At 42.8% G+C, this 27,500-nt stretch overlaps 1 protein-coding gene across 5 annotated transcripts in view; it reads right to left on the bottom strand.

Moving 5' to 3' along the window:
- Positions 1-27,500, bottom strand: part of RBKS (ribokinase) — a 62,931-nt gene that overhangs the window by 841 nt on the left and 34,590 nt on the right. For 4 of the 5 annotated variants that reach the window (XM_085855891.1, XM_085855893.1, XM_085855889.1 and 1 more), the window contains 4 exons: positions 27,281-27,445; positions 17,117-17,208; positions 16,245-16,433; positions 9,485-12,980 (listed from right to left, as the gene is read on the bottom strand). In XM_085855891.1, coding sequence (XP_085712017.1) covers positions 12,807-12,980; positions 16,245-16,433; positions 17,117-17,208; positions 27,281-27,445 — 620 coding nt within the window. In that variant the 3' untranslated portion in view covers positions 9,485-12,806. Of the gene's footprint in view, positions 9,300-9,484; positions 12,981-16,244; positions 16,434-17,116; positions 17,209-27,280; positions 27,446-27,500 lie in introns of those variants that run through there. The other variant, XM_085855890.1, reaches the window with a different exon arrangement.

Consider the following 27,500-nt stretch of genomic DNA (forward strand, 5'->3'; position numbering starts at 1 on the left):
GAGGAAAAGTGGGCGTGAACCTCCCCTGATCCTAGAATTTGCATATTTCGATTTCACACGGATGCGCCTGGAGGCGGGGCCAAGCCGCAATGCACTTGCTGATTGGACGGATCAGAAGTGGGCGTGTAGCATTCTTGATCCGAATTCTCCCTCAGAAAGGCCGCTATTTACACTCGCGGCTCGGTGCCTATCTTGAACGAGCCCAAGACAGCCCGACGCTCAGTGTTCACAAGTGGTGCGGGAATGGCCGTAGAAGGAGAGAGGTGAGGGTGGTGGAGGGTTTATCGGTGGTGGTTTGATGGTTATGGCGGTTGATTCAAAATAAAGATAGAAAAGAAAAACGGCTATCTCAAAGCGTCGCAGCCCGAATGAATCACGTAAATTCCCTAAAAACAACGGGTTTGGGGCTAACTACACATGTACTCAGAGTTATCTCACATACAGGCCCTGAATGGTGGTTTGCGAATTTCCACAGCCATAACAATATATATATATATATATATATATATATATATATATATATATATATATATATATATATATATATATATATATATATATATATATTGGAGGAGAGAATTGACAATAAGAACTAGAATTACTAACAACTATCAAGGCTTCCAAGCAGTAACACCTATTTGAATCTGGAATCAGAATAAGAATCCACCCCCACCCCACCCACTCAAAGCTTCATGTCCTCCCTTTCTGTATCCTTCCTCACCCCACCCTCTTAATGCTTCTTGCTCACACACCCTCTCAAACTTCCCCCACACCCCTCACACACACAAACCTCTACCCCCCCTCCCACCGCATCCCACACTTTCAAACCTTGCCCAGCACATCACACACTCAAACCTTCCACATCACCCCACACACTCAAACCTTGCCCAGCACATCACACATTCAAACCTTCCACATCACCCCAAACACTCAAACCTTCCCCATCACCCCACACACTCAAACCTTCTCCCACATCACACACAATCAAACCTTCCCACATACCCCACACACTCACCCAGGTCAGGTTTGGGAGCATGCGCCAGAGCAGCACGTCGCTGCATCCAATTTCGGCCAGTACTCCAGGGGCTTCTGTCCAGCCATCCCCCAAGCAGGTACCTGGACTATCCCCATCTCTTTGAGATGCCAATCAACCTGGTGGAGCCATGAGGTATGTGGTCGGCCCGTTAGCCTCCTCCACCCAGGAGGCTCCCTCGTTAAGAGAATCTGGTGAGCCGGATCAGAGTCAGGAAAACAAGCCACATGTCCATACAGCCACAGCTGATGCTCACGGACTACACAGGTAACAAATCTCATTTAAGTCACTCTGAGCAACCGCTCATTGGACACAAAGTCTGACCAACGATAGCCAAGGTACCGAAGGAGTCAAGTCTCCATCTCAGATCCTGAGTAAGAGTTCAAGTCTCACATCCGTAGAGCAAGACTGGAAGCACCAAGGACTTAAAGACTCAGACTTTCGTCCTCCTGCATAGGTACAACAGTGGCACTCCCCATGATCCAGTGAATCCACGACTCCCAAGGCCTGGCAAGGATGTCCATCAACATCTGGCTCAGAACATGCGGAGACGTGAATTTCTCTGTGACCTCAACATCCTTGCCACAAATGGGAACAGATAAGATAACAGCATACAATATGTCATTGAAAGCCTGAATGCTAGCTTTGACCCGTGAAACCTATAATTTCCTTCTGCAGATTCAGCAACTGGAGTGCCCCCTTAAGAATATTCAGCATCTCTACAAAGATTACTGCATTATCTGCGAAATCAAGGTCAGATCCTGATGTTCCCAAACGATGCACCGTGGCTTGATCTCTCTGACATCCTCACCATAATCTAGTCCATACAAGCGCTGAAAAGTTGGGGGCCAGTGCACATCACTGACAAACTCCAGTAACAACTGGAAATAAGTCAGAGATGGTACCACCACATCTCACAGCACTCTCAGTACCAGAGTATCATTCAGAAATCAGATTGATCAGTTTTGGTGGCATCCCATGAAGACTGAGAATCCTCCAGAGAGCATCACGATTCACTGAATCGAACGCTTTTCAGAGACCAACATAGGCTGTGAGCAGCCCTTGTTGAAACTCTCACCTGCATTCATTGAGGACCCTATGAGCAAGGATATGGTCAATCGTTGACCTCTTTTGTGTAACACCCGACTGCTCCGTGGCACTGGTGATCAAGCAGATAGTGGCGAACCCTATCAATAATTATCCGAGGAAAGACCTTGCCCGGCATTGAGAGCACCGTCACCCCTCGGTAGTTGTTGCAGTCCTGGCGATCACCCTTCCCTTTCCAGAGAGAGGCACCAAGGTCCTTCTTTGAGTCTGTACTCCAAAAGTCTGTCCTGGGATGATGCCTGTACTCCAAACAGCACAGAACCGCATTGAATGACATGAGTACAGCATTTCCACCAGCCTCGAGTACTTCAGCATGGATGCCACAGATCCCCGGAGCTTCACAACCTTACAACTGGTTCACCGTAGCCTGTGTTTCTACAACAACAAAAAAAATAATAATGCGGTTGACAGTTGATTGGAGGGTCAGCTCTCGGGAGAGTAACACCTCTGAAGTCCAACTCAACAGCTGAGTTGTCAGCCGAGTACAGCTGCTCAAAGTAACCGGCCCAGCGGGCCTTCACTTCAGACTCCTCTGTCAAGAGCCGACCACCCTCTGCTCAACTGCAGTCCACCAAGGGACAGGCCTGGAGGAACGCAAAGCACAAATTACTCTGTAAGAATGGCAAGAATCAAATGACCACAGGTGTTGTTCTATCCCTTTACAGATTCCTCGCACATAGGCCTCTTTGTTACCCTCAGAGCACAACCAGTTTTACGTCTCAGTTCCCTGAACAGCTCAGCTCTGCCATTAAGCCTGGCCCTGCGACTCTGGTCAATGGTATCCAGTGTCGCATGGGAGACAAAGTTCCCCTTCGTCTGGCAGTGGATTCCAAGACATCCACCGGCAACATCAAGGATGGTAGTCTTGAAGACACTCCACAAGTCTTCAGGTTTCCCCAAAACAGCCATATCTCCAAAATCTCCCATCAGCCTGTTCGCAAACTCCTCAGCTACCCTCTCATCCTTGAGCTTGCCAACATCCAGCCGATGCTAGGATGGTACCATTCTCCCGGATTTGAGCTGGAGATGTTGAAGATGTTGATCTGATTTGGATGTTGAAGATAATGAAAGGTATAGACAAAATAAAGCTAAGTGGTGGCTCAACTGTCAAGGTGGTTGACTTAAAGGGGAACCCAAATGGATTTTTTTTTTCTGAATCCTATTGAAAATCATTAATCAGGGTCTAATTTGAAGGGGAAAAAAAAATTTGAATTTGTTTTTTTCCAATCACAATGTGTCAAAAAAAAGCCCTAAGTGTCGATTTTCCATTTCGTCAGTGACGTCACACTATGAACTCACCTGTTCTGAACGGCGGTTTTCCATTGAGAAATAGTGCATGTCAGAATCAGATTCCGACACTGATTCCACCATCATCTATAGGAACACTCAAGGTTCTCGGTATGTCGAGTGATCATTGGGATTTTGAAGAAACTATTAGAGATAAAATTAGTGATGGAAATGTTTTCGGGGGAATTGTAGAGCCGAATCGTCTCTTTTGAGCCTTGTGTGTGTGTGAGTGATTCAGAGGAAGGTGGAAGTGTTGGTGAAGATGAAAACGCTGGTTACATGATCACTTCAACTCAGTAGGGTCTGATTTTCCGTTCAATTAACGGTTTATAAAGGGAGGGATTTTGTATTCATTGATAAATCGGTTTATATATTACTCAAACAGAAATACCCATCATCGCCTGACAGCATGGCTCAGTACATTCGGACGTCGCAGACAAAATGGGCGACAAATGATTTGTCCCACTGTCGCAGACTGATCATGTACGTGTTTTGTAAATTACGGGATCATTCCGTTTCATGCTTTTCCCAGATGCCATTTGTGTCCGTGCCGTGTCCCACCATCATGTCTGTGAAGTGTCGATGTCCCTCACCCAATGGATGGGGATTGTGGAGGGGGGTGAGGGGTGAGGGGTGGTGGTGGGTATGGTGGTGGTGATGGTTGATGGGGGGGTTGTGGACAGAGGGGGTACCCTGTAAGTTTTAGCATCCTTGGTCAAATGCTCGCGGAGTAGATGATGATACATACACATACTTTCTCTCCACGATAAATAGATGGTGGTTCATTTGATTTGTAGAAATTTGTGTTGATAAAATTGATAATTATTTTCAGGTGCTTTTGTGGTAACTGCCGGGCAATGGGACCAGGTGTTTGATCTACCGCTCAAATAGTCCGTGTACATGTGCTGGTAGCTGGGTAGAGATGCTGTTACAGTTTCTAACGACGGCTGTTTCTTCTGTTTAATCATGGTGTTGACATCCTCTCTCGATTGTGGTGGATAACCATAGCATCGAGCCATCTCTTGTTCCATAACAGTCTTCAGGAACATGTTCCGAGCACACAAGCGAACATTTTGGAGGCCCGATCCACACTCAGGTATTTCAGACAGACCTCTTCCAATTTCTGACAAACGTAGGTTGTTTTGGCCATTGGTGTAACATGAAACCATCTCGGTTTGTATTACTACAACCACCAAGGTTGCATCGACTCAGGACATTTGTAGAAATTAAAAAAATAATTCTCCGTTTGAGTTAAATCGTACTGCGATGTAACCCGGAAACAACGTGGAAGTGACGCTCACAGTTATGGTGCGACGTCACGGCTAATCATGAAGATTTCATCTTTTAATTGTAAAATTAGCTTCTTTATAAATCAGAAAGAGACATCATATCGAGGAGAGATTCGCTTTGAGGTGGTCTGAGTGTTTTTGTTTTATTTGTATGCCAAGTCAAGGCTCGTGTAAGAGCTAATGCACAGAAACATATAACAAGACAGGAGACAAGGAGGGTGGGAGAGAGAAGCACAAAATAGTGGGGAACAAAGACAACAGCATACCTGTGGAAGGGAGAGGGACGGGGCATGGTCCACGGGGTAAACAAGATGGTACTAACGGGACTTTCAGGAAGGAAAACAGGAAATATGAAGGAGGGGGGTTTGGGGTGGATTAAATTCAAGATTTTGGATGGGGGGAAAGATGAGATGGTGGTGAACAGCTGCTTTGAAGACCTGGAGGGAGGAATGGGATTGAAGAGAGTGTGGGAGTTTATTCCAGAGGTGGGGAGAAAAGAGGAATGAAAGTGAAGATGAGCAGTGATTCTTGATTTTGGGAGTTTCACCAGAAGGGGGTTTTTGGCGGACCTTGAACACCCTGAGGAAATATAGGGGGGACAGATCACAGACAGAGCAGGGGGAGGGGGGGGTCAAGGCCAGAGAGATGGTAACAGACAGAAAGACCATGAACCTGCCTCCAATGAGAGAGTGAAAGACCCAAAGACTCAGCTTCATAGTGGGAGAACCCAATGATCCTAAAAGCCTCCGTTTCCACAGAGTGAAGTCAAGCAAGATGTGAGGCAGGAGCACCACCCCGGAAGGGGGAGCAGTACTCCATCAGGCTGTGGAAGAAAGCTTTGTTTGTGATCAGGAGCTCAGGTGAGCCAAGGAAGGACTTTGCACGATGTCGGATGCCCAGTCGGCGACTGGCTTTGGAGGCCAGCTTGGAAACGTGGCTTTCCCAGGAAAGATCATGGCAGATAGTGAGAACCAAAATTTTAAATGAAAGGACTTCAAGAGGATTGTTGAGAAAGTAGATGGTGTGGGGGTTCCAGATGATCCTTTCAGAGAGACATACAGAGATGTGAGATTTGTCAGGATTGAAAGACATGTTCCACATGTCTGAGAATCTGAGAGATCATTGATGAAAAGCAGAAAAGCACATTTAACATCTTAAGATCCCGAGTTCAATCACCATCCATGATAAAATAACACGAGGTGGGTTGACTCAGCCTGTCATCCTTCCAAAGTCAGCAAAATGAGTACCGGCTCTGAAAAGAGTGAGCCATTCCAGTATCCTGGGTGAGTGGCAACCCATCCAGGATTGTACCCCCAACTAATTAAACTGCCTCGGCAGCCCTATGTGCCTGAACGCATGAGGGGGGCGTGATTTATCCAGACAAAAAAGTGCAGAAGGGTCTTTCAGCAGAATGGACACTGTATTTTGTTTGCAGTACTTTGTAGTATCATCCTTTGATGGCAATCCAAGGCATCACAAGCGTGTCTGATTAAAGTGGCATTAGAATGCAGAATATACACAATCAGCCATGTTGGAGGATCTTAAATAAAGCAAAAATAATGACTCGGAGTTGGTTTTATAAAAAGTCAAGTTTGTGAAGGAAAATGAAGTCGATTATTAAAATTTCACTTTAAAATAAGGAACAAATACATGTTGAAAAAAATATTTGATGTTCTTCTTTCACATGCAGCAAGTATCTGCAAATAGCATCCTTGGCTGAGGGGTGAGGGCATGGATGTACCGCTGATGCAGTGAGTGCCCCCTGCAGGTTAGAGCAAGAACTTGGATTTATTCAGGGTGCCAGCAATAGCTTGTCCACTCTTCACAAAGGACACCATGGGGTCTTTAACATCGACCAACTAATGCCGACAGACGAGACGCCCAGTTTGCATCCATCCCAGGGACGGAAAGTACATTGATGCCTCATCCTGCCTGCGAGACACCAGGATGAAAGTTTGTAGCTGGGCCGAATTCAAACCCAGGCTAGATGGCTCAGAGCGAGTGTGTATACCTCCACGGTGTAGGCCATCCTGCAAGCCCATAATATTTGTTAAGTGTCCTTTAATGGCAGGCTCAACCTTTCACACATCTCTCATATGCTGATTCTGCCATGTACATGACTATGATCCCACATCCAAAACCACAATCTTTTTTACCTCCCATTAACCCCCCACTCCCCACCGCAAGCTCCCCTCCTTCCAAATTTTCCAGTTTTCCCCTCCCAAGTTTGCTTCTGTATCCATCTCTCATCCACCCCATACATCCTCCCTTACCCTCCTTCATTCCCACACCCATTATTTGTCCAAGTCTCCTATTTTGTCCCTCAACCCTGCCATTGTGTCCCCCACCCTCTTTCTGCTGTTCATTTTGTCCTGTTGCATCCTGATCCATTCTCTGTTCCAGATCTTCCATGAGCTTTGAACTTGTGCACAAAAAAAGTCTCAGGATACTAATTTGATAATTATTGAAATTTTGGGAGTCGTTTTCAGGCCTTTGGGAAATCGAATCCCAGACAGGTCCATCTCGTGCTTCGTTTCCATTTCTATTTTATAACATCGTGAAAAGCCATCTGCCTCGAGTCATCTTTACTGTCCCCAGAAATATCCCATGGGATGACACTTTCGGGGGTAGTTAAATTGGATTCACCTTCACTGCAAGTTATGAGGACCATTCAGCACATGCTTATTCTTTTCACCAATCTCACTCAGGGTTCTCATTCTAACTCAACCATTTCCTGCTATACATCTCAACAGCTGGTTATGAGCTGCAGGAGGTACAGCACCATGGATTCTACATTGTTTGCCAAGTTTGAATTTAATATTTTATTTGCATGATACTCTTGAAGGCATTGCTGTACTGTTTCAGTGTTGTGTGTATATTTTTTTCAAAAGAATAAAATAGTTTAAGTTATCCACCATGAACAACTGGCAGAAGTGCTGACTTGCTTGCGAGACATAATATGAAAGAAAGTAAATTTAAAGAACCGTTCTATTCATATATTTTTTCTTAACTCTTGTGCCACCAATGCAGAGTGGAAGTTTTGTGCTGGAATTAGCAACTACCTTGTATCCTTCTTAATCATCTTGCCCATTCAAACCCTTGGAATTATACCACCACACTGGACATACTGGCAGGCACTCCCGCCCATCGGATGGGAGTACCCTTCTCGGCCTACTTTCGGTGGGCAATGTGCTGCAGCACATTCTTGGAAATGCACTTTAGAATTTTTGTGGTTTTTACCCCCATCGTACTCAAAGTCAGGCTCACGGACCGTACCTGGCCCCAGGGTTTAGAGGAGCTCGGGCCGGAGTACATGGTAGAGTATGTGTTAATTTGCTGGTCTTGGTTGGCCACTTAAGGAGATCATTTGGGTTGGAACCAGAGGTAGAACTGGGTTGGGGACCTCTCCGTAGGCGCAAGAACTGTTAAATTGCAATTTTGGACTTTCGCTGACATCCACATTTGCTTCATTATCGTAAAGATGATGACATAATTCCCAGAACTTCTGAATTATGCATTTATATCCAGCCAATCATGAGGTGAGGGAAACTAATCCACAACAAATATACCAGGCACAGGTTGGACGCACACACAGGTGGTTCAACACTTACGATTCAATATCGATCTACCCGAAGGTAGGTCTGAACAGGAGAGGAAGTGAATGAGGGAGGATTTGGGAAGGGTATTATGGCAGTTGAGGTGCATTGTGGGAAAGCTGACAAAACATTGTGCAAATCATGTTGGTTGTTTAAAATTGGCAAATGCGGATTTCTTGGTAAACCAGTTATCCCTGGAAAATAATTATCGACCCTCAAGCAGGGCCTGGTTTGTTCTGCACCATGGATGTTCACCTGCCTCCAGTTCACTGCATCCACACTATACACAGTGCCACGTGCACACTTCTGTCTGACTACCGACGGGTGTTTCACACCCATGGCAATATCCCTTCTCTTACAGTCCCAGCAGGAGTATGTTGCATCTTTTGGCTGGGATACTGCCCAAATAGCATAGCTGCTCAAAATTTTGCACAACCACTCCCACTTCATATCTTGTGTGGGCTGCATGTATAATTTAGAAAAGGGCAGCAGCAAATTCTTTATGTTGTAGATTCTTTAATTACAATGTTCATTCATTCAATCCCTGCTCATTGATGTGCCACCGCTTGAATATGTGCATCAAAACCAAAGATGAGCATGCATTAGTGCTCGAACTATCTCAGTTGGTACTTGTTTTTGAAAAGGCATATATATATATATATATATATATATATATATATATATATATATATATATATATATATATATATATATATATATATATGTAAATATATGTAATCGAGGCCCAACCGGGCGTAGTGGCTTGCGCCTGTAATCCAGCTACTCGGAGGCTTGGGTTGGAGGATCGCTTGAGGACAGGCACTCTGCGTTATGAGAGGGTGTAGGGCAGCACGGAATCATGGCGAAACCCAATCCTTATCCCTGTGTCGTAAGAGGCGGCCAGGGTTGCGTCAGGAAGGGCATCCGGCGTAAAACCTGTGCCAAATCAGTATGCGGATCATAATGGATGATCCGCTGTGGCGACCCCTGACAGGAGCAGCCGAAAGAAGAACAACACAACATGTAATCGAGGCCCAAGCACCAACTTATCTGATCCATTGTCTTTCAAAAATATTTTTTGCTCCACAAGAACTTGTGAAAATCCATGTGACCAATGCATACTGCCCCTTTTAACTGGTAGTCCACAATAATGACTTGTGACAATCTCAACATTTTTGTGTTCTGCTGGCCATTTAATTAGTATTCATTGAGAGGTGTACATGTGATGGAAGCATAACTTATTCTGCTGTTCACATACTCTTTAAAGCATTAGGGCTGCCAACGCAGTTTCTTGCTTGGCAAGGGCTACACAGAGTGCTTTGCCTTCGCCTTCTCAGCAGTAGTTAGGGCAGGGATTTGTAATTGGTTCATGGTACCAATAGCTCGCTTTCTCGTCGTAAAGGATATTGTGGGGTATTTAACGTCCACCAACTAATGCCGGCAGATAGGACGCCCAATTTAACGTCCATCCGAGGAACGGCACATACATTGATGAATCACCCTACCTGAGAAACACCACAATGGCAGTTTATCGCTGGATCAGGATTCAAACCTCGGCTAGATAGCTAAGAGGGGAGTGTGCGTACGTCTCGGGCCGAACCTAGAGTCTAGGCTATCCTGTCAGCCTGGAAGCATAGCTACCAGTACAACTCATGATATGGGGATGGGGGAGGGGTGAGGGGGGGAGGGAGAGCAAATCTATGAAAAGAAAAAATAAATATCAAAAACAAAATCGTGAATAAGGGATAGCATACATGAGGTAAAATAAATGGGAGAACTGGCATTCAGACTTGGTACAAGAAGTGTGTACATGGTGCTAATGATCAAGAAAGTTCCAAGCGGTCAAGGAATGATGAGTCACAAGGGTGTAAATGAACTTCCGTAATTATGATCAACTAATTGCATGCAGTGATCATTGATCAATAAAAGACTTCAAAAATATACAAGAAAGCATCTGAAAATGCAAAGCCCATCCTCGTCCGCTTTCTATTCGGACTATTTCCAGATGCTAAACATGACGAAAACAGCTAAAAAATAAAATAGAGATTGATGATTTTAGGTGACCTTGACCTTTTGATCTCAAAATCAATCGGCTTCAGTGACAATATGCAAAACCCTGTTGAAATGTCAAGTCAGATGGAAATTGATTTCGACCTTGACAGAAAACAGATTACACTCGATGAATTGGGTCATATTGTTGTGGGCCAGGGTTCGGTGGCGATCAACGACCAGTAGGTGGAGCAGTGGAGTCGTCTCCCACCAAACACCCGGAATTTAGGTTGTAACCGTGGATAACTCCAAAGGTCACGGTCTCTTAGCACGCCGTGGTCGCCAATATTTTGACGGCTTGGGGTAGGGTTAATTGCCTAATTTCAATATACCTAAATACCCACGTCGTCCAACTACTGGGGAAACCACACCCTCGGCTGACTTTGGCCGAATCGAGTCGCTATCACCGACTCAGATCCGGTGTAACCGAGCGGAAGTTACCAAAGCCGCGCCAGACCAAATTAACAATTTACGGCACCAACAACCTTGCTAATTCTCAAACCCGCACCATGCTAGGCCAATGAAGGAAAGCACAGAAAACGAGCTGATACATTTAACAGGGGTTTATTTTACAAGGAGTAATCGGGGAGGGGAACACAGAGCAGAGTTAATCACGAATAAAAGGCAGGCAATGTACAAGCAAAGGAAAGCACTTACACAATCTACTTACAGGACGGCACCACACACACACACACACACACACACACACACACACACACACACACACACACACACACACACACACACACACACACACACACACACACACACACACACACACACACACACACACACACACACACACACACACACACACACACGAAATGGACCTCGTGGGTCTATTTTCGTCAAAGCCGGGTACCTCCCCGCCTCGTGTGGTTTCACCGACTCGAACCCACGACCCGAAGTCCACAGCCCATGAACGGGACCAAGCTACATTCGCCACAAAGACTGCAGACCGCAATCGCCATGATCCTGCAGAACGCACCATTGTCGAGACAACCACAGACCGCGCTGCAATCGCCACGATCACTATCTCCCGAACGCTCGTCCAGACAACCACACTCCTCCTCTTGAGGAGGGAGGGGCTTCTTCTCCCCCACCACTCGCCTCCTGATTGGACGGTGGGTTGTCAGGAGACTCCTGGCAGCCTCCCGATTGGCTGGGGCACGCGTGTGGTGCTCGCCCTTCGCTCATTGACTGGAGGAAACGCTCTCTGCTCTTCCTTGGGACAGAGCCTCGATCTGAGGCGTTGGAGGCTCCGCCCACGCCTTCAGCCGAAAACACGTGGGCAATGGCGACCGGTCGAGTGCAGGACGGTGTGCTGTTGTTGTTGTTGTTGTTGACAAAAGATCTAATAAACCTGACTATACAATAATTTGTAGTGCACACATGTAATTCCCATTAGACAAAGGGGGGATTCTAACTATAAACACATACTTATCGAAATAACTAAGCTTAGGGACTCTGACTGTCTGTGTGCACAAGGTTTCCAAATCCGTAACAATATTGGGTCACTGACATTGATATAACTGACATACTGATATTTTATCGATCTAAAATACTTGACCTTTTTATCAATAAACCTTGACGTTTTGATCTAACAAAAAAGAAAAATAAAAAAACAATCCACTTCTAGTTTTTCATTGGTGAACCAATTCAGTGACCCAATATGCAAATTATTAAAATTTCAGTCAATCTGATGAAAATTGACAATTTTATGTGACGTTTACCTTTGACCTTTTGACCAAATTGTTAATTTGTCTTCTCCATATTCTCATAATGAAGCTTTGTTGAAAAATTTGATGACAAAAGCTGAAATAATTTTTTTTTAAAGTTACGGCTCAAATGCATGCATGCACAGAAGTGATTGCAAAACCCCGTCTCCTGCTGCACGGGGGACGGGGGACAAGCTAATAAGAATACACAATAGCCTCACTACAAAAAGTGTGATGCTGCGGTACAGGAATCATTAGCCAAAGATCTGCATGAGAGATGGTCACGTGGAGAAATCAATCCATAAACTTCCATTATATTTGCTCAGGCTAACTCAAGTGGGGATTACGAAAGCAATACAAACCCATTGGTACCAAATTGAGGTCGATGACAAAAACCGTTTGATAGTGGGTCACCAAAAGGTGTTAAAACACTGTTGTTGGAACACTGGGAGGATCAATCAAACATAATGGGCAACTGGAATCGCCATAATAAATGTTAAAATCACTGCTGTGATGACAGAAGCCATTCGTGGCATAGGGGTAAGGGAGACAAAACAACCACCATTAACTATTTAAGATGTGGAGACAAAAATATTTTTAAAGCAAATAGATTATATTTTTAAATTTCATCAATAACAAACAACCTTCTTCAAGTAACATGATGATCAGATTAAGCCATTTTTCATCATGAGCAACAATTAAATATATAAAAATAGAGCCATACATTTCAAAAGAGGACATCAGGAAGACTTGAACGGAAGGGATAACTGCTCTGCGTGCCTCTTGCTGTGACACTGACTGCTGCAACCATGCAGGAGCGTTGGGCTATTTCGACGAGCCCGAGATCTGGCCGCCGAGCCAAATAAAAAGCCAATGCCCCCACAAAACTGTCTCCAGCACCCTGCCATCGATTCAGAGGGAGGGTGAGAGGGAAGGGAGATGATGAGAGCAGGCATGGTCATGGGGGAGGAGGGAGAAGGGAGGGGTGGGGGAGTGGTGGGGGAGGGGAAGGATTAGACTGGGTAGTAGTATGGTAAAGATGGGAGCGAGTGGGGGAGGAACAAAATTTGAGGGGTGGGAAGAAGGAGAGGTGTGATGAGAGGAAAGAGAGAGCATCTTTGAGATATTGAGGAGTGTACTGAATGAGGCGTGAGATATTTGTTAGGTTGGAACACAAAGGTTTGAAAACCATACAGTTTGGGATAGCATAGGGGGAACTGTTAGGAAGGCAGAGGGCAGTGGAGAGATGCTAAGAGAAGAGGTTGGATGGGGGGCAAGACAGGAAGAGTTAGGAGCAGGTAGATTTAAGGTGGGATGAATTTGCACTGACGTTAGAAACAAAAAACGATTAATAATGGAAGACAAACAAGCATTGCAAAATGGGATTTTTAAAATTTATTTGTTGGTCAGAGATGCATTTAAATAAATTGAAAGATGGAGTGCAGAAGAATTTAGAGAATGAAGGAAAGAAGCGTTGTAACAGGTGGAATTTTTCGACACGGGATGAAAGAAAGGTTGGATTGAAATCAGGTTTTTGAAGAAGAGCACGGCAGAGAGTGGAAGTCAAAACATTTTAATAGACCGTTTTTAGGTTTTTTATTTTGAAGATTAGGGAAGAGGGGGCAGAGTAAAGGAAGACTTTCAAGGAAAAAAGTCATGAAGGTGAGTGGTGAATATCTTCATGATCAAAAAGGGATTGGAAATGTGGAAAGGGAAGAAGAAGAAAGAAGAGGAAGTCACATGGTTACGGGAGGGAAAGGTGAGAAGGAAAAAGATTTTTCTATTGTTTTTTTACTATTTCAGACATGAAACAGAGGGATATAGTTGGGAGGAAATTGAAGGAGGAGTGGAGGTATAGTGGAGAAAATAAAAACTGAAGGTGATACAACAAGGTCATGAATACATATGGGAAAAAGAAGAGCAAACCCGATATGAAAAGATCGATGAATACTCACCAATTTGCACAAGTTTTGACACAAAACCAAACTAGAAACACACTGTAAACACAAATATAACAAAATAACAGTAAAACCATGATAAAAAGACTGGAAAACTTATCTTTGAGAAAGTCGGCAGAAGCCCTGAAGAGAACCGTCATCGTCGCTCAAGAACCAGAACTGGTTTACCAATGGGGGACCTTTTGATTATGACTAGTGAACCTCAAGTGACCAGATTTTACCCACGTATACTACATATGCTTACAAATAAGCTGTGTAACTTTCAATCTGATATCTTGAAAAATTCTTGAGGTTTGGCAATAATAAAATCACAATAAATAGCCACGTGGGGGATTGATGGTTATTTCCCCAACAGGAGAGGTGAAAATGAGGGATTAGGGGGAAGGGGCCATGGACCCCCTTTCCTGAAATGCTTTGGGCATGGGGAGCACAACTTAAGTTAATAGCACGGTCTTCATGTTTCATGAAGAGTTTAGTCTGCATCTGGCCGTCAGTTTCTGACAAGATTTTAAAATAAATTACCTGAATTTGAAGCGAACATCCACCTTTTCAGCCTCTTATAGGGGGCATATCCAGATGAGGAGCACAACCCCATGAGACCTCACTGTTCTGACATATCATACCAAATTTGGTCCATTTTGGTTATGTAGTTTGTGAGGAAAATGTGTTTTAGTGAAAATGAGGGATTAGGGGAAGGAGGCTGTGGCTCCATTTCCTGGGGAGATATGGCCATGAGGAGCACAACTTAAGGTTAGGGCATGGTCACGATGCTGCATGGCCAGTTTTGTCTGATTCGGTTGTGGGTTTCTGAGATTTTTGAATGAAAAACCAATATTTTGGGCAAACCCCCCTTTTACCAGTTTAAATGAGCAGATCTGAGTGGGGAGCACAACCCCATGACACCTTACTGTCCTGATGCATTGTACCATATTTGGTCCATATCGCTCAGGTAGTTGTGAAGAACATGTTATTTCAGTGAAAATGAGGGATTCAGGGATGGGGCCCATGGCCCCCTTTCCGGGGGAAATATGGCCATGAGGAGCACAACTTCAGGTTAGGGCATGGTCCTGAAGACTCGTTTTGACTGGATCTGTCTGGTGGTTTCCAAGAAGATTTTTGAATGAAATTCTAATATTTGGGGCAACCCCCCCCCCCCACAATTACCCTCTTTAAATGGGTGGATCCACATGGGGAGCACAACCCCATGAGACCTTGCTCTCCTGATGCATCGTACCAAATTTAGTCCACAATCGGTTGGGTAGTTTGTGAGAAGATGCTTTAGTCAAATGTGAACAGACAAACATACGTAGGGACACCAGAACCCATTCTATGAGCTTATTTCAGAGAAATAACCGAAAAATATCCTATTTGATTGCAACGGGTGTGAAATTGTTGTCATGGACACCGTTTTCTAGATGCCACGTGGGACATTTTCTCTGCCACTAACCAAGATGAACAGAACCTGAAAAAAAATAAAACCAGGGAACCATTGGTAAGCATGGATAACCCACAGAATATGCAACGGAGAAGAAAGTAAATACCTATGGATTTTTTTTTATGTAATGATTACATTCTTGTAATTGTAATGATTCTGCGATTAACAATTGCATCAGTGTTAAACATTCTCTTGTGGAGCTTTCTACAATTAACAATTGCATCAGTGTTAAACATTCTCTTGCCATGTCTTTCATGTTGAACCAATTAATTATTTGTGAATAGGTGGCATGCACCTCGTGTTACTGCCATTTTTATGCATTGACATTTGGATTTGATTGGTAATCCTTGAGGCCGAACTTGTTAATAATCCTGATTAATAACCGGAACGTTGTTTGATCACGCCAAAGCACGGATCACGTTCACAGCTTGCCATCATTTCGTGAATAAATAGAATTAGCTTTGCTATATTTGAAGCTTTAGGCTTCGGAATGGTTGCTATCTTGTGGTTGTGGCTCTTCAGCTAGTCATATAGATGAAGATATATAATCTTATTTAATTCTCAGGTAAAAATAACATCCCTTTCCTGTAATAATTCTCTGCAGACGACTGTAGACTACTGTAGTATGAGTGTGCAACTCTCATGTACTATAGTTCTAACTCGAGCATTTTTGCCTGGGATTTTCATGAAGATGCAAAACTCATTCAAACATTCGGCAGCTAAAACCAAAACAAAAACTAAAATTCATTCAAACATTTGAGACATGGCTTACGGTAGTGTCTAATGCTTGAACAGACTGGCTGGGAAGATGATGTGGTGTAGGGTCTCTGTTCTGTGCCACAACGCAGCCACTGGGACCCAGAGTGATAATTGTTGCTTGACAGCCATGCTTCAAGAGGGATAAAGCAACCTTTTCTGCTTCTTTAACATTTCGCACAGGCTGTTTGGCCAACATTTCTGCCTGTTTCAAAACAACAGGAAGTATGTTGATTCAATGGTGATGAGCTCAAAATACAAATACGATATTTGACTTTGTTAAAGGTACTCAAATCAACTGTCTCTCATTAGTGATTCCACCAAACAATACAATACAACAACAAGAAAAAATATGTCGTGCAGAGCACGATACTTGCAAAATCCACCCCCCTCTCCAAAGGTTGCCATGGATACATCAAATTGGCCATTTCATTAAGATTAAAAGTGACAATCTTTATCAAAGCTCAGGTCAATCGGATGAAAATTGATTATTTTTCAGATTTAAATTGATGATTTTTGCAGTTTGACCTTGAGTTGACATTTGACCTCAAAAATTGTTGCTTTCCAAATTCAGTGATGGACTGCAAATTCAGTGATGGACCGGATGGATTTCAAGTCAATCGGATGAAAAATGACTTTTAGAAATTTGACCTCAAGATGACCCTTAACCTCAAAATAAATATGGTTCTCAGTTGAGACTTCCTCCACAACTTGGTGAAGTTTCATGAAGATCAGTTTTAAATTGTGACCTGTAGTCGATTGACAGACGGACATAGACAGACAGACAGACTGAATAACAAAATCGACTGACCAATATACTTGAGAAATCTTCGATTTTGCAAGTAACAAGGCAAAGACCAAGAGTATAAACTTTGCAACACACCATACCTCCGTTTCATTGACACACAAAATGTCTGTCAGTTCAAAGAGCTTGGGATCCAGGTCTTCTGTGGCTGGAGCTGGATTCAGGATGGTCTTCACTTTTGTACAAATGCATTGGGACAAAAGAGAAGCATGAAAATAAGAGGGTGGATCAAATATTTTAGCAACATAAACAAAAGAAACTAGAATTCAAAGAACACGACACCCTGTGCAGTGTTCAAGTATATACGTAAATTTTAAAATAATACTTACGTAGAGTGTTAAAAATAAATAAAAATATAAATCAGGAAGGTTAGCGCTACTGAAGCAGTCATACACCACCTTTATAATAATGTAATAAGATGATAGTCACAGTTTAGGATATGGGGGCTTTACTCATCACCACAGAACACAGCGTCAATTGGTATCGGGCAAAGCAGTAATTGGCGACCTCTTCTTCACCTCAATACTGCACCTTCTCACATGCCGTGCCCACATCCCAGGAGCTGTGCTTGACAGCTCCTATGATATATACCACCTTATAGAACTTGTCCAAGTGCTGCAAAACTGGAGGTGCTTGGAAGTATAATGAAGGCGATTTGTGTTCCACAGTGTAAGTGTATAATTCAATTTGGGTGAAACGGCATATTTCATTTAAAGATTTAAAGGCATATTTTTAAATTAATTCTGGGTTCTACCGCTTTTACATCACCATATCTAACACGTCACATTAGTTATCTGTGCCTGTTGTACGTGCCCTTTATAACGTCCTTACAAAGTGTAGAAGACAAGTTTGCCATTTTGCCAAACTTTGGCTCTGAATTTGTCCCCATTACGCATGTGCAAAGAAAAGCGAGATAATATTTTATTCTGTCTGCCTGCCGAGCAGTCAAACAGAATTGAAAATGATTCCAAACAGGAAGGTTACTGTTTTTAAGGCGTCATAAAGGACGCACAACAGGCACAGAGAACTAATATAACGTGTTAAAGTGGTGTAAAAGACGCTACATCAACAGCGGTAAACTTCTGGAAAAGTTTTTTCTTCAATCTTGAAAATCTTCATTTTATTTCATTGAATCATTGAACACTGCAGAACACAAACTGCCTTTTTAACACTTTCACAAACCTTCCATTTAGCAGTACTTGGAAAAATATTCATGTCCTGAGGCCAGAATAACTATGAGGAAAGCTACGAGAATCAGCATGAGCACATCTCATGCCCCAAGATCAGCATATAAACTGAGAGTCTGCATTCTGACAAATATGGTGGCACATATCCCTGTTTGCTTGGTGCATCTTTTTTTCAAAAATTGTTCTAAAATCGTCATTTTCTCCAAGAGGAGTTGGCAGGTTTGTAATTGCGGAAGAAGTGCGCGGATAAGTATCGATGATGAGTAAAAACGCATCTTAGCAGAGCATCGTCAACTCTGGACTGTTCCGTTTGACCCAACGGCTTTGTAAGGTTACCATCATACTTGTTATGCAATGTTCACGAAGCAAACAGACATAGATCATGCTTGGGAAAGCAAAGCAAGAGTTTAAAAGACTCTTTCCATGTCATTTTTCTCAAGACTGCACTGGGTCAGGTGTTCTACAAACTCTATTTTTCAAAGGCATCCAGCTTCTTTTCTAACCTACTTGTCGTTCTCAAACATGCACACCGAAAAGTAAAATATGGTGATATGCTGATGTCAAGTACCTTGAATGTGGTCTGAAAAATAACAATTCATCTTCCAGAGCAGACTGGAATATTTTGAAAAAGGAGTTGGAGCAAAATCTGCATTTTTGCTTCGCATCCTCTTTGAGCTGTCAATTTGGATCCCAAGAATACAAATGTATCATTTTTCTACAAGCTTTGCATGGATCTCCACTAATTACAATGGTCCATGCCTTCTCATCATTTGCATTCTTGAACATCAACCCAGAAAGAGCTCCCAAATTATGAGCCCCAAACGACAAGAACACCATCCGGATGATTTCTTTGTTCATTTGACCTCCTACAATTCTCTGCCTCTTGCTGGCATGCGAGAGAACTCTTCTTGATCAAGTGTTTGTGGGAGCAAAAAGAAAAGAAAATCAAACCAAAATTGAAATGGATGCGTCACTTTCTTTTTTCTTTTTAAAATAAATAAGCCCATAATACAAGACAACCGTCTGCATAATGAAAGCCGGAGAACATTTTAATAGTCATCCTTCAAGTATGTGCTCTTGCTCATATCCTTGGTAAACTTAAGCTATGCATGATTTGTGTGAGCAATGTCACAAATACCTTCAATGCACTACCTTTAATACTTTGAAAGGCCACCCACAACCACGTTTCTCAGGATACGAGCAGGATGTTTATACATTTATAAGAAACAAGTCGCTTTGCAATTGATTTTTGCTCCGAGGGAAACACTTTGCTATGAAATTGCCTTCAATACAATAGATAATGGCTTGAAGAGGCTGGCAACACTGCTATTTATCACTCCATGCATTTTTGCTTCGGTGGTGACTTTATAAACAGCAGAGCATCTTTGCAATCCCCAATCACTTGCACACAACATGAGGCAGGCAGCCTTCCAACTATAATATGGTGATGTCCTGCTTGCCTGCCAGCTTTGTGTAGATGTGGAAAAATAAAAGTTAAGTTGCAGTTTGATCAGCCTGACCCATGCTCTCTCATGTCTAACCAATTCTCTCTCGTAAATGCTTGTTTTTGTGCTGGCTCTGAGTAGACAGAGTTCATTATGTGCCAAGGAACTTCTTTTCATATGTTGTTGTGTACATCCATTGTCAAAATCCACATTTGTGTGTCTTGAAACTGTCTTAATGAGAGCCGATAATTATAAGTGGACATGTGCATGTACGAGTCACTACACAAGCATTGACCAGGTCAAATGTTGACTCATCAAGCACAGTTACGCTCAGGATTATTTCATCCAGCAGCCATCACTACAAAAGTAAATGTTACGATCACTATAAGTGCATGTATGTAATTAGTCCCCTACCGATTTGTCCGTCTGTCCGTCTATCTGTCCCACATGTGATTTTTCAGACTTTTTTTTTCCCAAACCCTTTAACATATTCAACTGAAACTTGGTACGTGGCTTTATTATGATAAGTTACAGAACAAGTTCGAGTTTCAGGGCGTTTCATCAATTTTTCATTGAGTTATGCCCTTTTTGGACTTAGAAAATATCACATCGGTCGGGACATGTATCGCAAAGTAATTCTCGCTCTTGTTCAAATGTATTTTTTTTGATGTGATGTTGCAGGACGAGGTACGAGTCATTTGTTAACTACCAAGTACTCGACTTCCCCACATGTGGTGCTCGTAATAGTGCTGTAAAGATGGCTGCCCTACTATAAGATGCACAGTTACGGAGCAGAGAGAAGTCATCAAAGTTTTGCTTTGTGAAGGTGTCAAAACGTGTGATTATACTTAAGAGAACGATTGCACAATATGGGATGTTAAAATATATGTTAATGGCATGAAAGGTTTCAAAACGGACATGTGAATGTGTGGGCACAGTTCATACCATATTGCGCAGTCATTCTCTGAAGAATGTCACATGGTTGGACACCCTCAAGGAGAAAAACACTGATGACTTCTTGCTGCTCCGTAACGGTGGCTCTTGTATTGGGACAGCCAGTCTTACAGCACTGTTACAAGCACCACACACGAGGAAGTTGGGTACTTAGCGGTTAACAAATGACTCGCACAAATTTGGCACCGCAATATCACGTAATACAATTGGATTAAACACATACACTGGTAGTGACAGCAAAATTCACCTTATTTGTAAACTTACCCTCATTGTAACAGGGGTGGGGGAGGGGAGGCAAAACAGCAGCTGTTAAGTACCTCCCCAAGGTGACAGTTGGTAAGCAAATGTGTGAAGTCATATTAAACATCGATGCAATGCAATAAAGCTCATACAGTAATCCCACTGAATAAAATGATAATATTAACAAAAAAGCATCCCAAAATGCAACACCCGAACACATCCGCTTTGTCCTCCAACTAAACTGGACGAAAACATTAATTAGTGTTGTCCATATTCTCATAACAAAGGTTTGTTGAAAATGCAATGACAAAAGCTCACATGGTAAAATAGTTATGACACACAACAATAATAACAATAAAACCCCCCTTAGTTTTCTAGTTCTGTCAAGTCATGTCCGACTTCTGGTGACATTCATGATCAAATTTCTCCAAACATCCCTATCCTGCAGTATTTCCCAAAGCTCTGGAAGAGACAGCTTGATTACAGCCTTTACCCCATCCATCCAACAAATGCATGGTGCACAACAAATGCACACAAATCATACAAAAATACCTCTTCCTCTTATTCCTCCAACCGTACCCAGCATGGTTGATCTCTCCAAACATTTCGTTTTCTGTTTCTGTTTTAGCATCAGCATATCTAATATAGATGGTGGTCTAATTTATTTGTTCTTCTTGCAGTCCATGGAATTGTTTAACATTAGTCTCCAACACCAGATTTCAAAACTGTCAATATTCTTCCTTTCTTTCTTCTTCACATAGATATATGACAACTGGAAATACTAGAGCATTCACCAGCCTCCTCTTGGTTGGTCTTGTCACATCTTTGGCTTTCCAGATCTTTGTCATTCCTGACATTGCTGTTCTCCCAAATGCTAACCACCTATTAATTTATCCTCTACGTGCTCCACTCATTTCAATCTTATAACCCAGGAAGACTAAACTTTTCACCATTTCCAAATGATAGTAGAGCAGATAAGCTCTCATATTTTAACAAATTGTGCATTTTATGAGAAAAGCATGAAATTTCAAGCATAGTTAGGTCATACCATAATGTTTATTTTCGGATGTGGAGGGAAGTCAGATTTGACCTCTGAGGGGACAGTGAGAGGTCAAATCCAAGATGGCCACTAGTCGCCCGAGTCTAATGTTCAAACGTCCTTAATTTTGGAACCAGACTGCGCAGAAAAACATTTACGGTGTCATTTCCAACTAAATTGGGGATTCCCATTCATTTGGTGATACCTTTGAGGAAGTCAGAATTCAAGGAAATGAATTTAGGTCAAGGTCAAGGTAAAAATTTATCAAAAAATAAGCAATCAGTTGAAATTTGCAAATGAATTCCGAGTGGTGTCATTGTGGCGAATTTAGTTATTTAGACCCTCAGAGGGTGTGCTTGAGGCGGATGTGGCGCAGTTATGTATTGTGTATATCCATGCTTAGACTAGCTGGAATCAAATATGCTCGAAAAGAATAGTGTGCCTATGGCTGATGCAACAATTCTTGATGGTGCAGCTGTGGTTCAAATGCTAAATCCGGGAACATCAAGAACATTTCAAGAGTATGGAGAAAGAGTGTTTGCACCATACATCTCTGATCAACTTGAGAAAAGCAGCCGCATCGACCTTGTCTGGGATGTATACCTACCCACCAGCCTCAAAGCCTCAACAAGACAGAAGAGGGGAAAGGGCACTAGGAAAAGAGTGGCTCCTTCTACTGTGATGCCAAAGAACTGGAAGGACTTCCTTCGATGCGATGATCCATTCTTTACCAAAAGAATGTCCAAAAGTTTTTAACGTAATTTGACCTTGACCTTGATTGAAATACATTTCCTTGGCTCCTGGTGATCTCAAAAGTATCACCAAATGAATGGCCATTCCAAACTTAGTTGGAAATGACACCTTAAATGTTTTTTTTACACCGTTTAGTTCCAAAATTAAATGCGTTTGAACATTAGACCCGGTGGACTGGTGGCAATCTTGGATTTGACCTCTCACGGTTCTCAGAAGTCAAATCTGACTTCCCTCCACATCTGAAAATAAACCTTATGGTATTCACTAACTATGTCAGAAAATTCATGCTTTTCTCATAAAACGCACAATTATTGTGCTTATCCACTGTACTATGAGAGTCTCCCAATCTGAAAAAAAAAAAATCACTGTTTTTAAGGTTTAAATAAAGACTGGCTTTTTCACTAGCTGCAGCAGTTTCATCAAGTCCTCTTTACTTTCTGCCGACAGAGTAACATCGGTCAGCATGTCCCTTCCTCCAATCCTGACTCCACCCTCTGTCATCCAGATTTGATTTCCTCATGAGGTACTCACAATGCAGATTGAACAAGGGGAGAGAAAGCACCCCCATCTGACCCCATTTCCAATGCCAAACCATTCTACCTCTCCGATCTCTGTTGTTACTGTAGCTTCTTATTTAGTGCACAGACTTATCATCAGACATATCAGGTGCTCCGACATTGCCATTTCTCTCAGCATAATCCACACCACTTCTTCAACAACACAATCAAAAGCTTTGCTACGAATCTATAAAACAGAGATGCACCTTTCTTTGATATTCCATGCTTTTTCCATGATCCACCTCAGATTTTTGATTTTATCTCTGGTACACCGTTATTTTCACAAACCCGCTTGCTCAACACACATTTATTACTTCATGAAATCTTATATCCTGTGTTGCATTATCTTGAGTGATATCTTGATAGCATGTGAAATCAAAGCAACTAGCTGAAACCCTGTCACAGACGGATTCCGTTCATTCAACCACCCTCACCAGCTCACCCACACTCGAGGGAAATGGACTGGACAAGGCGTGCTTGCCCCCGCCTACTCATCCCCGCCCCTGCCCCATTCCCCCCGCCTTCAATTTGCTTACCCCCGCCCAAAAATGTAATTACCCCGGCCCCGACTCTTCACTCCCCGCCTCCCGTCTCTTGATTCCCTGCCCCACTTGCCCCTGGGCCCCCGCCCACCACCTCACACTCAACCCTGCCTAATTCACCCCCAGCCCCCACCCACTCATCCCCCACCCCATTCCCGCCGTCTCCCGCTTTCAATTTGCTTACCCCCGCCCCAAAATTTGCTTACCTTGCCCCTCGCCTCTTCACTCCTCGTCCCCGTCTCAATGAAAAGTTTTTATTCTGCTTCAGAAAGTTTGACTATTGCCACGATGTGCGATGCACTCTTTCAGGTACGAAGTTTCTTTCAGTCCAGGTCACCGTACTGAGAAAAACGTGACGCGACCACGAGGAGGAGCACAAAACTGGTCCTTCAGTATTAATATATAGATTGAAGATACAATGTTTGTTACATTTTTTGTGTCAAATTCACATTCTAAGGTAGTCAGCATGTGCAGAAGAGGGTTTTACATTGCAGACACTATTTTCAAGGAGTGTAATTACACCTCTCAGCGGTGACGGTCTGTCGACGACAAACGTAATGACGTCAGCGAATGACCGATGATGTCATGACGTCCTGAAACCTCTAAGTGGTGACGTCACACGTCGCCATGTAAACGAATGTAAAACGAAAAGTGTTTATTCTGCTTCAGAGTTGAAATTTGACTATTGCCACTATGTGCGATGCACTCTTACAGGTACGAAGTTTCTTTCAGTCCAGGTCACAGTACTGAGAAAAACGTGACGCGACCGCCAGGAGGAGCACAAAATTGGTCCTTCAGTATTAATGTATAGATGGTTTGGTTATTCGAACATTCTCTCGCATCCCCTTTCCTTGGCAATGGTAGTTAGACCGACTGCTTCAACCTTCTAGGCTATACTATCCTGCTCCAGATAGCAGTTAAACTTTTGATTGCCTCCTCTCCAACTACCTTAAGAAGTTATGTTGGAATTTCAACAGCATGTGGTGCTTTTTGAACTTGCCAGCTCTTTCAAGGCTCAATGTACTGTTGCGATTTTATAAACCGCATGTCGAGATTGAAATGCACATAGCACGTAGACTCTTTAGAATAGTTATTCCGTAATGAACGTTAAGAATAGCGCCTTCCCTATAGGGGTTATGATGTAATTAAATGCATTGGGTTGGGTCGTTAGCACCCCCTCTCAACCCATTGGGATAATAGAGCCATTAGTGCGTGATGACATGAACGCCATCATCACATAGGGCGTTGCATGTTTTTACTGCCATGGCGTTCAACATGTGCGAATAACACCAGTGTTCTGGCAGTTTCACCGAAGCCATGGCTTTAGAAGCGCATGTCAAATTCCCATTTATCGTTTAAAGCTCTGCACACACAATGTACTGGTCACTTGCTCCTAAATGCTCCCCAACTTCCACCATATTGGGATCGTTACTTAAAAGGAGGTCGAACACTGCACTCCCCCTTGTGGGCTTATCTACAAACTGGGTTAAAAAACAATCCTGGACTAAAACTAGGAAATCCTCATCTGCTCTGCCCTTTCCCTGTTCCTGGACCCAATCTATCCCTGGCAAGTTAAAATCCCCCATAATCAATACTCTTCCCTTACCACATGCCCTTTTGATTTATTCATGTACTCCTCCTCCCTCCTCTTCCTTCCCACCCGGAGCCTTATAAAAGCATCCTACCGGTATCTTACTGTTTTCACAATCTCTAATCTCTACCCATACAGAATCCTCAACAATAATTCTTTCCTTAATGTCACACCTTTCTCTTTATGCAATGCTGTCCTTTACCCAGATTGCTACTCCTCCTCCTATTCTCCCCTTGCTATCACACCGATACACCTTGTAGCCTTTTAATCCTGTCCTCCAGTTACTCTCCTCCTAAAACCATGTCTCACTCACTGCAACTATATCGTACTCCTTGCTATCTACTTTGGCTTCAATCTCTTCCATTTTATTATTTAAACTTCTGGCATTGGTTTAGAATATGTTTAACTTTTCCCTTCCTGGCCTTACTCATCACAATTACATCATCCGTTCCTTCCTTAATACCTTTTCCACCATACATTTACCGAAAAAAACCCTGAATTCCTTCCTCAATTCCCACTGCAAACCTTGCTGCCCCCTTTCCATTGAACATACGGCCATCATTATCGGTTAGCTTTTCTCTGTGTGATTGCAGGTGTGTAATGTCGGCTTCTTCCACCTCGTGAAAATCCACTTTATTGGCCAAGCCAAGGATAACTTTCTTCATGGAGGGGACAAGAGCTTTAAATCCTTTCAAGTCATTGATACATTCAGGCCACAAGTTCCTCCACACACCTGAGTAACTTCAGCACAGGACCCACTGATGTTATCGATGCACAGCTCGGTGTATAGAAGGCCTATACTGTACCTACTCTGGGTTATACACCAGTATTTACGGTATGGTTTATACTGTAGCCTTATTAAGAGGAGGAAAACCATTAATTTGATACTAAATTAGAGGTAAAATGACTTCATAATGGAATGGTGAATGACTTTCAATGAGTATGTTCTCCAATAGATCAGCAACTTAATGACGAAATAATGTTAACCAGGACGATATTAAATGAGGGCTTAAAGTACCAAAGTAGTACGAAAGAAGAACAAAACATACAGAAATAAATAAACTAAAGGAAGCAGGAAATGAATTTATATCAATAAAATACAAAGGTTTTTGGTGCTTTTTTGAGAATACAAGGTTGACTGATGGGTAAAAATAATGGCTCGTTACATATCCAAAACTTCTGTGGCTTGAGCTGGAGTCCATTACAACCAAACAGCAATTGCTTTGTTTCTACAAGAGCAAATGGAAAGGTGGGGTGAGGGAAACGGGAAATGGAAGTGAAACTGCTCAAATAAGTTACTGCAACTGAAAGCAAATGTTGTACTTTGAAGCACAGATTGCATCAGCATTCATCATTGCAACGAATGACCAGAGGGTTATTTTATTTGCAGATGTAGAAAATGGCAAACTCATTCCAACTTTATTGACACCATTCAGTTTTAAATGTCATTTTCTGTTTTCTGGAGGAAGTAAACAAATTTGGCTTAGACATGCCACATCACCCACGACATAACAGCGGTAACACATTCCTTTTGCTGACAATGAAATAACTTCACCTCTTGGGTCAAGCCACGACAACCTTCCAATAAGAGCTATAAGACTTGAACACAACTATTTGTATTGATTCAATATAGAATTAGCTGCAAAAAAAACACTCAAATACCATTTACATTTTTCTTTTTAAATGTGTAAGGTCTCAAGGGGAATAATATTTCTGAAAACTCTCCATTTGACCATATTTCTGCTTCAAACAGCCAAGTCATTTTTGTGGTTCTTGTTCCACATTCCTTTGTAAATCGTTTAACCATTAATCCACTACAATTGAGATTGTATGATGGTGTCACCAGCTATATGCGGGATTGCACCATCCTTATTGCATTGCATTGCACTATCCATTAACATCCGGAAAGACCAGTTAAATGATAAGAGTTTGTACTCACCACCATGCCTGCGGGCATACCACAAGGCCTGTGCTGTGGTCTCAGGTCTCACCTCGAGCTGGCACACAAGCACCTTTGAAGAAGCCAGTGCTTCTTCCACACATACCAAATCCTCAGGCCTCAGGAAGAGATTGGCGCCAGCCACGATCACAATAGAATTCTGCCCTGATAACACGATGGCAAATATACTTGAACACCAGCTTACTGCCAACGCATTTCA

The sequence above is a fragment of the Eptatretus burgeri genome, chromosome 15, assembly GCF_056783735.1.
Source record: "Eptatretus burgeri isolate ZD-2024b chromosome 15, Ebu_testis_v1, whole genome shotgun sequence".
Classification (NCBI taxonomy): Eukaryota; Metazoa; Chordata; class Myxini; order Myxiniformes; family Myxinidae; genus Eptatretus; species Eptatretus burgeri.